Here is a 12,586-nt window from a genome sequence, read left to right on the forward strand (position 1 = left end):
TTTAATAATTCCTTAATTTTTAAAAAAATGTTCTCGTACTCATTTGATAATAGAGAAGAACTGGTTCAGCATTACAGTCAATTATCTGAAGAGGCCACTCGCAAAGAACAGAGAGCGTTATGGAAGCTGCAGCGTCATAAATTAGAGACTGCTCGCCTGAAATTTTTCATAGATGATGAAAACCACTTACAGGTATTTGGTTCCTGCTGTCACTGCGGATTAGTATACTACTGAGGAGTCTTTTTCTGAAGTGTCTTGATGCTCAATGTGCTCCTTCACTTAGGATTTGCTTGAACAGAATCCAGTGGATTCATCTACACAACAGATACTTCCCAAAACCTCTGATCCTGCACCTGAATCATATAACCCATCAGAAGATCAATTACTTATGGTATGACATGCAGTTTTATATGTCAGGGTTTTTTTTTTCATTTAGAACGATTTAATGGTAAATGTACATCTACAGTGCTGCTCTGTGGCATGCATATACCCCAATGGGGAGAGGAACTGACTTGATGAGACAGCCCTTTTTCCACATTTAATATGTGATGTGTTGTATAATAGAAGCTGAGGTTCTCCGATCCCTGAGAAAAAAAAAATGAAGATCTTCCAGTGGTTCATGTTTTAATGGATTACCTTCATTTTTCCTTTGTTTCAATTGTCATATAATAGCCAGTCATGTAATTTATGACAACTTGAATCAGTTCATGTATTACTGTGTACGTGTAATAACAGTATTTTCTTTAATTATCCATATATTCTGTTCCATAGACACTTGCATCAAAAAATATGTCTTTGGGCAATATGAAAACTGAAAAACTGAGACATGAGAGTTTTAGATCTGTGCAAAAGACTGTAATTACAACCACTGAAAAGAAAACCGACTCCATAAATGCTCCATACCAAGCAGTAGATGGCACAAATATGGACACACCTGCTCTGGAATTTGAAGATTTCCTTCCTGTGCCGTCCACGGTGAGCCAGAACACACAGCTAACTGTAGATCACGGTCACATTGACAATGCTTTACAAGATATAGGCTATGATCTGCCAAAATCTGCAGAAAACATGGACTCTACAAATACATCAAGTATTATTCCTGTTAGTGAGTATGACTTTAACACTGTTTTGAAGCCAGAGGCATTTACACAGGTCTCTCAGGGACACTTACAGATTGGAGAGTATGTATCTAATGAACAACCTAGAAGGCCGCGTTGGAATATCCATGGACATGCATCAGATGCCAGTATCAAAGTTGGAGAATATGTTCCTGATACTGTTCTGCCCAAACCGCAAGCTAGCCAACATGGCCATGCTTCTGATTCCCACATAAATATTGGTGAATACATGTCTGAAATCAAGACTGCTCGACCTCGATGGAATATTCATGGCCATGTCTCAGAAGGCCATATAAAGATAGGAGAGTATGCTTCTGATATAGAGGATTCAAAACCAAGGCACAGTGTCCATGGCCATGCATCTCAGGCCAATATCAAGATTGGTGAAAATGTATCTGATGTCACACTTTCTAGACCCCGGTGGAATCGCCATGTATCTGATATGAATATTAGGATTGGAGAGAATGTGCATGATGTTTTATCCTCCCGACCTAGGTTGAATATACATGGACATGCTTCACAATCCCATATACAGCTTGGAGAACACGTGTCTGACACTGAGCAGACAAAACCTCGCTGGAGTCCTTTTGGTCATGCCTCACAGTCAAGCATTAAAATTGGAGAATGGTCTCCCACCATGCAAACCAGTGTGTCTCCACATCTGAAATCAGGACTCGGCCATTCCTCTGATTCTACAGTTCAGAATGTGTTGTATGGTGAAAGATTGACTTCTGAAACCTCTGAAATAGAAGGTCTTCCTTCTAAAAACACAGTTTCCTCTGACACTGCTGCTATATTGACACCACCAAGTGGTAAAGAAAATGAAGAAAACATGAAAGGTAATTATTAAATACCTTACTTGGCTATTACATCTAGAACTAATTATATAACAAAACCATATAGGTATGTTGAGCTTCTCCATCTGAAATATTAACATACAAGGAGCTTTCTGCACATTTGGTGTTATGGTATATGATAAGATATGTGGTAAAACAATCATCTATAATAATAAATGCGCTAAGCAGCTTCCGGGTTGTAACAACTTCCGTCCAGTTGTAACTGGTGACGTCACAGCACACTTCTTGTCATGTTAACCCTCAACACACCACTCCTCCTCAACACACACTCCTCTCACCTTTCACCATCTCCACTCACTCTTTCACTCCACATACGACCCTTTCTCTCACTCCGTCTCTCATACTCACGCCGTCATCGCCGCTGCTCCACGGTCCCCGACATCATCTTCCGCCTGCGCCATCCTGGATCCCGACGTCGTCCACGCCGGTGACATGTTCTTGCGGCGACGCCATCTTGAGTATCGCGGGATTTCGCGATACTCAAGATGGCGTCGCCGCAAGAACATGTCGCCGGCGTGGACGACGTCGGATCCAAAATGGCGTCGGCTCACTTAAAGGGAATCGGTCACCTCCTAGAATGTATATAACCTATTGCTATGGGCATACAGGGGATAGAATTGTTAAAATAGTCCTACCTGTGTGCCTCATAACTGCTGTCATGTTGCTGAAAATTTTTTACTCTTTTATGTTAATTAGTTCTTCCAGGCTCCGGGGTGTGCAATACGCTATAGGAAACTCTGCCTCTGGGGTTAATTTGCCGTAACACTCCCCACCCATGCACTTCACAGTGACGTGCAGTTGTGCCAAAATCCTGTACCTGCGCAATTATGTGTACCTTTTATGTCCTTCTATGGGCAGTGTCTTAAGTCGGCAGGCGCCGGTGTGTCACTGCTACTTATTTCAGTAGCAGTGACTTGCCTGCGCAGAAGAACAATGAAGCCAATGCCCATAATCATGCAAGTTTCCGGTGCCACAACTGCACGTCTTATAGCACTGTCACGTGCGTGAGAGGGAGGAGGTACATAAATTTAACACCATTGGTAGAGTTTTCTTCCAGGCACAGCATGCTTCGGACTCTGGAAGAACTAATTAACATAAAAGATTAAAAGTTTATTTCTCAGCAACAAGACAGCAGCTATGAAGCATACAGGTAGGACTATTTTAACAATGATACAGTTAGGTCCATATATATTTGGACAGAGACAATATTTTTCTAAATTTGGTTCTAGACATTACCACAATGGTATCCACATTAAAATTGGATGAAGGGTTTAGGAGTTTCAGCTCCTTAACATGTGCCACCCTGTTTTTAAAGGGACCAAAAGTAATTGGACAGATTAAATAATTGTAAATAAAATATTCATTTCTAGTACTTGGTTGAAAACTTTTTGTTGGCAATGACTGCCTGAAGTCTTGAACTCATGGACATCACCAGACGCTGTTTCCTCCTTTTTGATGCTCTGCCAGGCCTTCACTGCGGTGGTTTTCAGTTGCTGTTTGTTTGTGGGCTTTTCTGTCTGTAGTTTAGTCTTTAACAAGTGAAATGCATGCTCAATTGGGTTGAGATCAGGTGACTGACTTGGCCATTCAAGAATATTCCACTTCTTTGCTTTAATAAACTCCTGGGTTGCTTTGGCCTTATGTTTTGGGTCATTGTCCATCTGTATTATGAAACAACGACCAATCAGTTTGGCTGGATCTGAGCACACTGTATGGCTCTGAATACCTCCGAATTCATTCAGCTGCTTCTGTCCTGTGTCACATCATCAATAAACACTAGTGACCCAGTGCCACTGGCAGCCATGTATGCCCAAGCCATCACACAGCCTCCGCCGTGTTTTACAGATGATGTGGTATGCTTTGGATCATGAGCTGTACCATGCCTTTGACTTCGCCATACTTTTCTCTTTCCATCATTCTAGTAGAGGTTGATCTTGGTTTCATCTGTCCAAAGAATGTTCTTCCAGAACTGTGCTGGCTTTTTTTAGATGTTTTTTTAGCAAAGTCAAGTCTAGCCTTTTGATTCTTGATGCTTATGAGTGGCTTGCACTGTGCAGTGAACCCTCTGTGTTTACTTTCATGCAGTCTTCTCTTTATGGTAGATTTGGATATTGATACGCCTACCTCCTGGAGAGTGTTGTTCACTTGGTTGGCTGTTGTGAAGGGGTTTCTCTTCACCATGGAGATTATTCTGCGATCATCCACCACTGTTGTCTTTCGTGGGCGCCCAGGTCTTTTTGCATTGATGAGTTCACCAGTGCTTTCTTTCTTTCTCAGGATGTACCAAACTGTAGATTTTGCCACTCCTAATGTTGTAGCAATTTCTCAGATTGGTTTTTCCTGTTTTTGCAGCTTAAGGATGGCTTGTTTCACCTGCATGGGGAGCTCCTTTGACCGCCATGTTTTCTTCACAGTAAAACCTTCCAAATGCAAGCACCACACCTCAAATCAACTCCAGGCCTTTTATCTGCTTAATTGATTATGACATAACGAAGGGATTGCCCACACCTGTCCATGAAATAGCCTTGGAGTCAATTGTCCAATTACTTTTGGTCCCTTTAAAAACAGGGTGGCACATGTTAAGGAGCTGAAAGTCCTAAACCCTTCATCCAATTTTAATGTGGATACCCTCAAATGAAAGCTGAAAGTCTGAACTTCAACTGCATCTGATTTGTTTTGTTTAAAATTCATTGTGGTAATGTCTAGAACCAAAATTAGGAAAATGTTGTCTCTGTCCAAATATATATGGACCTAACTGTATCAACTGTACGCCCATATGTGGAGACACGGGGGTTAGTAGGTGCTCTAGTCCGCTGGCCCGAGACCGCATGGTGGAGGGCTCATCCCATTGAATGCCCGCTCTCCTTTCCCTCCTTTCTTCTTTTTTTTACTACTCAGACAACACAGGGTCAGGGTTAAACAGTGTGGCAATACTTTATTGAACCACCAACAGACATTAACCTATAGAACAGTCCCAGCAAAATAACCAAGATGATGCAAAATTACAGAGTCTCAACCTTCCACTGACTCGCCGGGATTAGGGCACCTGCGACTTCGGGGCTTCCACCATTGGCCCCCCTGCTTCTGGTGGGCACCCACAGTGAGGAGGTAACTACAAACTTAGGAAGCTGACAGTCCATTGAGGCACAACCTGACTTCTCTGAATGTCTCCATGGGACCAAGTAACCGAAGGGTCCCAACCTGCATTGTTTCTGCATGACAATGTAGAGGAAAATTCAGTACTCTATAGTAATAATTTCAGATTTATTTCTCGTAGCAGAAAACGTACCTGAAGACACGAAGCCGTCTTCTCCAGAAACCAAAGCTGATGTACAGGTAAGAGCTCCTCCTCTAAGAACAAGATAATGTGGTTTCTTTACTCATTTTGTGTGAGATGGTTTATTAGCTAGACTAACCACCTCCTGTCACACTGCTGCCTTTTCACATCTTAATAGAATGAATGGATTTCCATAAGGACATGAAAAGACTGGGAATTTTCTCTTCTAATAGCACAGACATAGCAATGGGGAACGAGCGATGTCAGCAATCTGCAGCTGCTAAATTAACCATCTACATGCCGTAGTTAATAGCGACCATGGCATGTAAGAAGATTGACAGAGAGAGATCACTCCCTCTATCCATCGATCGGCTCACTGCAGTGAGATCTCGCTGGGACTCGATGGTTGCAATAGATCAAAGACTAATATATATATATATATATATATATATATATATATACATACATATATACACATATACACACAGGTGTATGTATATATGGGAGTTTGAGGGTTCTCCACAGGATCTTGGCTGTTCCCAGCATTGCGCTATTCTGGACAGAGAGCTCAGATGTTGCTCCTGGGATCTGTTGTAGCCATTTTCCCAACTTAGGGGTCACTGCTCCAAGTGCTCCCATCACCACTGGAATCACTGTTGCCTTCACCTTCCACATCTTCTCCAGTTTTTCTTTGAGGTCCTGGTATTTATCCAGCTTCTCATATTCCTTCTTTCTGATATTGCTGTCGCTTGGCACTGCCACATCTATTGCCATTGCTGTCTTCTGATCCTTGTCTACTATCACAATGTCTGGTTGGTTAGCCAACACCTGCTTATCTGTCTGGATCTTGAAGTCCCACAGGATTTTAGCCCTTTCTTTCTCCACCACTTTTTCTGGGGTCTCCCACCTGGATTTAGGGGGGCTTAGCCCATATGCTGCACACAAAAGCCATCTTCCATAGCGTGTCCACATCGGACCTTACAGTTCTGTGCAAATTAATTGGGGCAAAGCTTATTTCTCCTTCGCCTCATTGGGGGACACAGATACTGTGGGTGTATGCTTCTGCGGCTAGGAGGCTGACACTAAGTGATAAAAAGAGGTTAGCTCCTCCTCCGCCGTATACACCCTCACCCCTATTGCGGGCAGAAATCAGTTTTTTGCTTAGTGTCCATGGAGGCACACTTCTCTTTTTTTTTCTCCAGACTTTTTCTCATCTTTTTCCATGAAGATGTGACAGGGGCAACGGATCCGACTGAAAGGGTCTGATTTCCCCAAACCAACAACGGGCGAGCACGTGAGAGTGTCGCCTCCACGTATCCTCTCCCGCGACGTGGGACACAATGCCGGACTTAGCCCTGACCACCCCTAGGTATTGAAACCATGGGCTGTACAGAGGCACAAGACTAGTCCGTGCGTCCCCCACTGCTCCACCAATGCTTAGACTGCGGTGCTGCAAGGTGGCGGACGGTACCTCTCCTCACCCCCTGAAGGGGTTAGATGGATCTAGGGTGCCTGCACCGTCCTATTTTATCAAGACCCCCTCACATACCTGCGCTCAGGCTGAAGAGGATCATCGGTGAGGAGAGGGTCTGGGAGGGCTCCTGCGAAGATCTCAGGGCTGGAGCCCCCAGCCAGCGGAAGCCACTGGCCATGCAAGGCTGAGAGTGGCTGGACCCTGTTTTTTTGTGTACCGCGCCCCCCCCCCCCCGGTCGGCTAGGGGAAAAATTGAGGCTGGAGCTAGGCCGCGGCCGGAAGTCCCGCCCCTGGAGCCTCGCGTCACTTTCGGCGAAGAATTTTGGGCGTCGGCGAAGAAATTTAGGCCCCGGCTTCAGAGCGCGGCTAGGCCGCAGAACGGAAACACCGCCCCTAGGGCAGTTTTACATGCTGGTTCACTCCCAGCTGGTGGCTCCCGATTTGAAGGAAGCAGCCAGGACGGGGGGGCATAGGACTGGGGTAAGTGCTGCCCGAGAGGCCACGCTACAGGGAAAATGAGGTGCTACCTCCTCCCCACATCCCCAGCAGCGGACAGATACAGCATGTCCGAAAAGGCAAAGACGCACACGTTCTTTTAGGCTAAGTGCACATGTTGCAGAAAATTGCTGCACAAAAACCTGAATCCCTTCCCAGAAACCGCATCTATTTTTCCACGGCGTTTTTTGCGCGTTTTTTGCGCAGTTTTGATGCGTTTTTTACCGCAGCGGTTTCTAAACGCATGGAAAGCCAAAACCGCGGAAAAATTAATGTGCATGCTGCGTTTTTTACTGCGATGCGTTTTTTTCGCGGTAAAAAACGCATCAATGTGCACAAAAAGTGAAAAATGCATAGAAAAGACTGTGCAGCTTATTTTTAGCGGTTTTATAGCGGTTTTATAGTGAAAACCGCGGTAAAAAACGCTTTGTGATAACAGCCTTACGCTGCATGCATCTCTTGTCGGGCTGCGTTTCCGCGGGCACAAAGCAAGCGATTATGGGAAGCCTGCAAATCCGAACGCACCCAGGAACCCTCCCCTGTGACCGTGACCAATGTATCAAATCCCCCGGAGTGGGCCCAATCACTGTCACAGTCCATGGCGTCGCTTACGAGAGCAATAGAGTCCCTTCAAGCCCCAGGTAGGGGCAGGGACAATGGCCTTAGAGGGAACCTCCACCTCACAAAAGCCTCCGGCCTGCAGGGGCCGCTATCACTCCAGGCAGACCCGGAGGAAACGAATCCACACGGTGTCGCCCAGTCCATCCGGTGCCTTGGCATCCGTAAGCTCTGCTTCTCGCTCCCCGTCACCAGTGGTTGATAGCGAGCAGACCTCAGATTGCGACTCAGACGAGCCCCTTGACCTGGACACTCCAGGGTCACGTGAAAGTGGACAGCCTCATAGAAGCCGTCAATCAGACCCTGGGGATTGAGGATGATCCCGCAGCGGCTACAGGGCATAAAGTGGCATTTAAGCGAGTGAAGCGCCCGCACAGAGTTTTTTCCTCTCACCCAGAGTTTGAGGACATAGTGCAGCGGCACAGAGAACGTCCAGACAGGTGTTTCTCGGGTCAAAAGGCACTTGAACCAAGGTATCCGTTTGCTCCGGACCTCCGTAAAAGATGGATGGAATCCCCAATGGTGGATCATCCGGTTTCGCGCCTAGCCACTAAGACCCTGCTATCCGTCCCTAGTGGTTCCTCGATTAAGGATCCCACGTATCGCCTTATAGAGAGCTTAGCTCGCTCAGTATATGAGGCGTCAGGGTCAGCACTCGCTCCCTCGTTCGCAGCAACTTGGGTAGCCAAGGCTATGATATCATGGTCAGAAACATTAAACAAGGTGGAGCAGGAGCTACCTGCAGAGATTTCGGAGGTCGCAGGTCAGATGGCGATGGCCGGAGACTATGTAATCAATGCGTCTTTGGATGCGGCCAATTGCTCGGCATTTGCTGCCGCTAATGCAATTTCGATCAGAAGGGCCCTATGGTTAAGGACATGGCGAGCCGATTCTTCTTCTAAGAAGTCCTTGACTTCCCTGCCTTATCAGTGCGGCCGCCTATTTGGGGAGAAGTTGGATCAACTTATCTCCGACTCCACAGGAGGGAAGAGTGGGTTTCTCCCTCAACAAAGGGTCAAACCGCTTTTTCGTCACCCGTTTCAGGCACGTTTTCGGGCCTTTTGCAACACCAGGTGGACTACAGCGGCCAATTCCGCCGCCTCAGGCCGCCCCAACCAGGATAGGGAGCGGCAGGTCTCATATAGAGCCAACCTATTGGGGAGATTGCGTACTCAGCAGCCCCGATCGAGGGGATCCAGATCCCAAAGATCGTCGGCCAAATGACTTGAGGCCTTTACCAGAGAACACTGGCAAGGTGGGCGGCCGCCTACTCTGATTTTTCCACGTCTGGGCCAATGTCGCTCACGACGCATGGGTAAAGGAATTGGTGGCCTCAGGTTACAAAATAGTTTGTCAGATACCCGCCAAGACGGTTTTTTTTTTCCCGGCTTCCCAGAGTGGATGCCCAGGCAGGGGCTCTATTGGGAGCCATCAAATCGCTCCAGCACAACGGAGTCATTGTTCCAGTGCCGGAACACAAAAAAAATCAGGGATTCTATTCCAACCTTTTTGCGGTCCCCAAATAGGACGGGTCGGTCAGGTCTGTTTTGGACCTGAAGCTTCTGAACAAATTCATCAGGATCAGATATTTCCGGATGGAGTCTCTCCGGTCAGTCATATCTGCCATGGAGCAGGGAGAATACTTGGCCTCAATAGATATCCAGGATGCATATCTGCATATTCCCATTTTTCCTCCTCATCAGAGGTTTCTCCGCTTTGCCATCAGCAATCTACATTTTCAGTTCGTAGCACTACCCTTCGGGCTAGCCACGGCTCCTAGAGTGTTCACAAAGGTTGTGGCAGTTGTCATGACCATACTGCATTCTCGAGGCATAGTCGTCTTGCCTTATCTGGACGACCTCTTGGTCAAAGGCCCTTCAATGCGGGCATGCGAGGAAAATGTCAACATCACGCTAGATACTCTTGCCCGCTTAGGGTGGCTGATCAATGCGAAGAAGTCATCCCTTGTGCCAGCTCAAAAGATCTCCTTTCTAGGAATGATTCTCGACACTCGCCGAGGGTTGGTAATTCTCCCTCAGGAAAAGGTGCTAGCGCTCCGGCAGGGAGTCCGGACACTTCGGCAACCAGTCTCTCATACCATCCGATTCGGGAGGAGGAGTCTAGGGAAAATGGTGGCAGCAATGGAAGCGGTACCGTTTGCCCAGTTCCATGTTCGCCCCCTGCAGCACGCCCTTTTGTCAGCTTGGGACAAGAATCTCTTCACGCTCGATCGGCAGTGCCGACTGTCCGTTCAAGTCAGGCAGTTGCTCGGATGGTGGTTAACCAGTTCCTCTCTGACCCAGGGGAAACCTTTCCCCCCAGACCATTGGTTGGTGATGACAACCGATGCCAGTCTCCTCGGCTGGGGAGCGGTGTTTTGCTACCACACGACCCAAGGACGGTGGTCGCCACAGGAGGCACGCCTCCCGATCAACTTACTGGAGATACGAGCAATTTGGCTGGCTCTGCAAAAGTTTCATCACTTTCCAGCAGGCTGCCCTGTCCGGATTCAGTCGGACAACGCCACGGCGGTGGGTTACATAAATCACCAAGATTGCACCCTCAGCAGAGCAACCATGCGCGAGGTGGGGCACGTGATGCAGTGGGCTGAAGCAAACCACTCGGTGATTTCGACTGTCCACATCCCGGGCGTGGAAAATTGGGCTGCAGACATTCTCGGCCGGCAGGGTCTTGCAGCCGGAGAGTGGTCTCTACATCCCCAAATCTTCCAGCAGATTTGTCAGCTGTGGGGAACTCCAGATGTGGATCTGATGGTGTCCAGAGTGAACGCCAAGGTGCTCACATATGTCGCTCGGGCCAGGGACCCGCAGGCAATCGCTGTGGACGCGTTGGTTCTGCCATGGAACCAGTTCCGCCTCCCATATCTATTTCCCCCGCTTCCACTACTTCCGAGGGTCATCAAGAAGATCAAGACAGAAGGGGTTCCGGCAATTCTGCTGGCCCTAGACTGGCCCCGTCGAGCGTGGTACGCAGATCTAATGCAGCTGCTCGCCGATGTTCCTTGGCGCCTGCCAGAGCGCCCAGATCTACTTTCTCAAGTGCTGATTTGCCACCCGAACTCAGGGGCCTTGTGTTTGACGGCATGGCCGTTGAATCTTGGATTCTAACCCAGGCAGGATTCGGGAGCAAGGTGGTCGCCACAATGATTAGCGCCCGGAAGCCTGCTTCAGCACGAATTTTCCACCACACCTGGAAGGTGTTCTTTGCTTGGTGTCGAGGCCGCGGTGTTTCTCTGCTGAGATTCTCGATCCCCAACATCTTGACTTTTCTCCAGTCAGGTCTAGACTCTGGCTTAGCCCCAAGTTCCCTCAGGAGACAGATATCGGCCTTATCCGTCCATTTGAACCGCTTCAGGATATCTCCTTGAGGTACCTTTCCTGGAAAGTGGTGCTCCTAGTGGCCATCACTTCTGTCAGGCGGGTTTCAGAGCTGGCAGCCCTGTCCTGCCAAGCTCCGTTTCTCACTTTCCATAAGGATAAGGTGGTGCTCAGACCAGCCGTTCCTTTTCTGCCAAAAGTCGTGTCCTCTTTTCACATTAATGAAGATGTTGTCTTGCCTTCATTTTGTCCAGCACCGGTGCACCGTGTGGAAAAGGCTCTTCACACGTTAGACCTGGTAAGAGCCCTCCGGAGGTACATGTCAAGGACGGCACCCTTTCGTTCGGGGAGCACTAACAGCGTGTCCATCTAAGGGTGCAGGAAGGGACTCGCTGTCTCAAAATCGACCACAGCCAGTTGGATTCGTTTGACTATTCAGGAGTCCTACCGCATTAGAGGCACGCCGATTCCAGCAGGGATCAGAGCGCACTCTACTCGGGCAGTGGGCGCCTCTTGGGCGCTTCGGCACCAGGCTTCGACGCAACAGGTTTGCAAGGTAGCAACCTGGTCCAGCGTGCACACATTTGCCAAACATTATAAGATCCATACTCAGGCCTCGGCGTATGCGAGCCTGGGTAGAAGGATTCTCCAAGCAGCAGTGGTGCACCTGTTAAACAAGAGGTGCATGTAGCTGGGATCGGTGAGTCAATCTCCCACCCAGGGACTGCTTTAGGACGTCCCACAGTATCTGTGTCCCCCAATGAGGCGAAGGAGAAACATAGATTTTTGTGATAACTCACCGTAAAATCCTTTTCTCCGAGACGCTCATTGGGGGACACAGCACTCACCCTATTAGCCAGTTGGCTCTTGTTTTGTTTAAATTTATATGCATTTACTAATTTGATATAAGGGTGGTGGTTTGGACATGGTGTACCTGTATTAAGGCTGATTTTGTTGTCCTCCTACTGCTTTGGCACCAAACTGATTTCCGCCCGCAATAGGGGCGAGGGTGTATACAGCGGAGGAGGAGCTAATCTCTTTTTTTCACTTAATGTCAGCCTCCTAGCGGCAGAAGCATACACCCACAGTATCTGTGTCCCCCAATGAGCGTATCGGAGAAAAGGATTTTACAGTGAGTTATCACAAAAATCCGTGTTTTTTTTAAGTAAAATCGTAAGTTGGTTACCAGTCAGTGATTCAAACCAGTTTTAACTGCTTTGAACAGGCACTCACACCTGTTCAAAGCAGTTAAAACTGGTTTGCATCACTGACTGGTAACCAACTTACGATTATACTTAAAAAAAAAAATGCTTTGTCCCAGTTAATTTGCACAGCACTGTACCTGCCTGAATCCTGCTTATGCAGGTACTATACACGTGATCAGGTTTTTAAATACATCACTTAGGGAC

At 47.7% G+C, this 12,586-nt stretch overlaps 1 protein-coding gene across 3 annotated transcripts in view; it reads left to right on the top strand.

Moving 5' to 3' along the window:
* TUBGCP6 (tubulin gamma complex component 6) overlaps positions 1-12,586 on the top strand; it is a 108,892-nt gene that overhangs the window by 67,793 nt on the left and 28,513 nt on the right. The window contains exons 15-18 of one of the 3 annotated variants that reach the window (XM_073573444.1): positions 54-192; positions 284-391; positions 772-1,957; positions 5,238-5,311. In XM_073573444.1, the coding sequence (XP_073429545.1) occupies positions 54-192; positions 284-391; positions 772-1,957; positions 5,238-5,311 (1,507 nt within the window). The remainder of the gene's footprint in view (positions 1-53; positions 193-283; positions 392-771; positions 1,958-5,237; positions 5,312-12,586) is intronic. The other 2 variants (XM_073573446.1, XM_073573445.1) reach the window with 2 other exon arrangements.

Source organism: Dendrobates tinctorius, unplaced genomic scaffold, assembly GCF_039654945.1.
Source record: "Dendrobates tinctorius isolate UK_male_01 unplaced genomic scaffold, ASM3965494v1 ptg000035l, whole genome shotgun sequence".
Classification (NCBI taxonomy): Eukaryota; Metazoa; Chordata; class Amphibia; order Anura; family Dendrobatidae; genus Dendrobates; species Dendrobates tinctorius.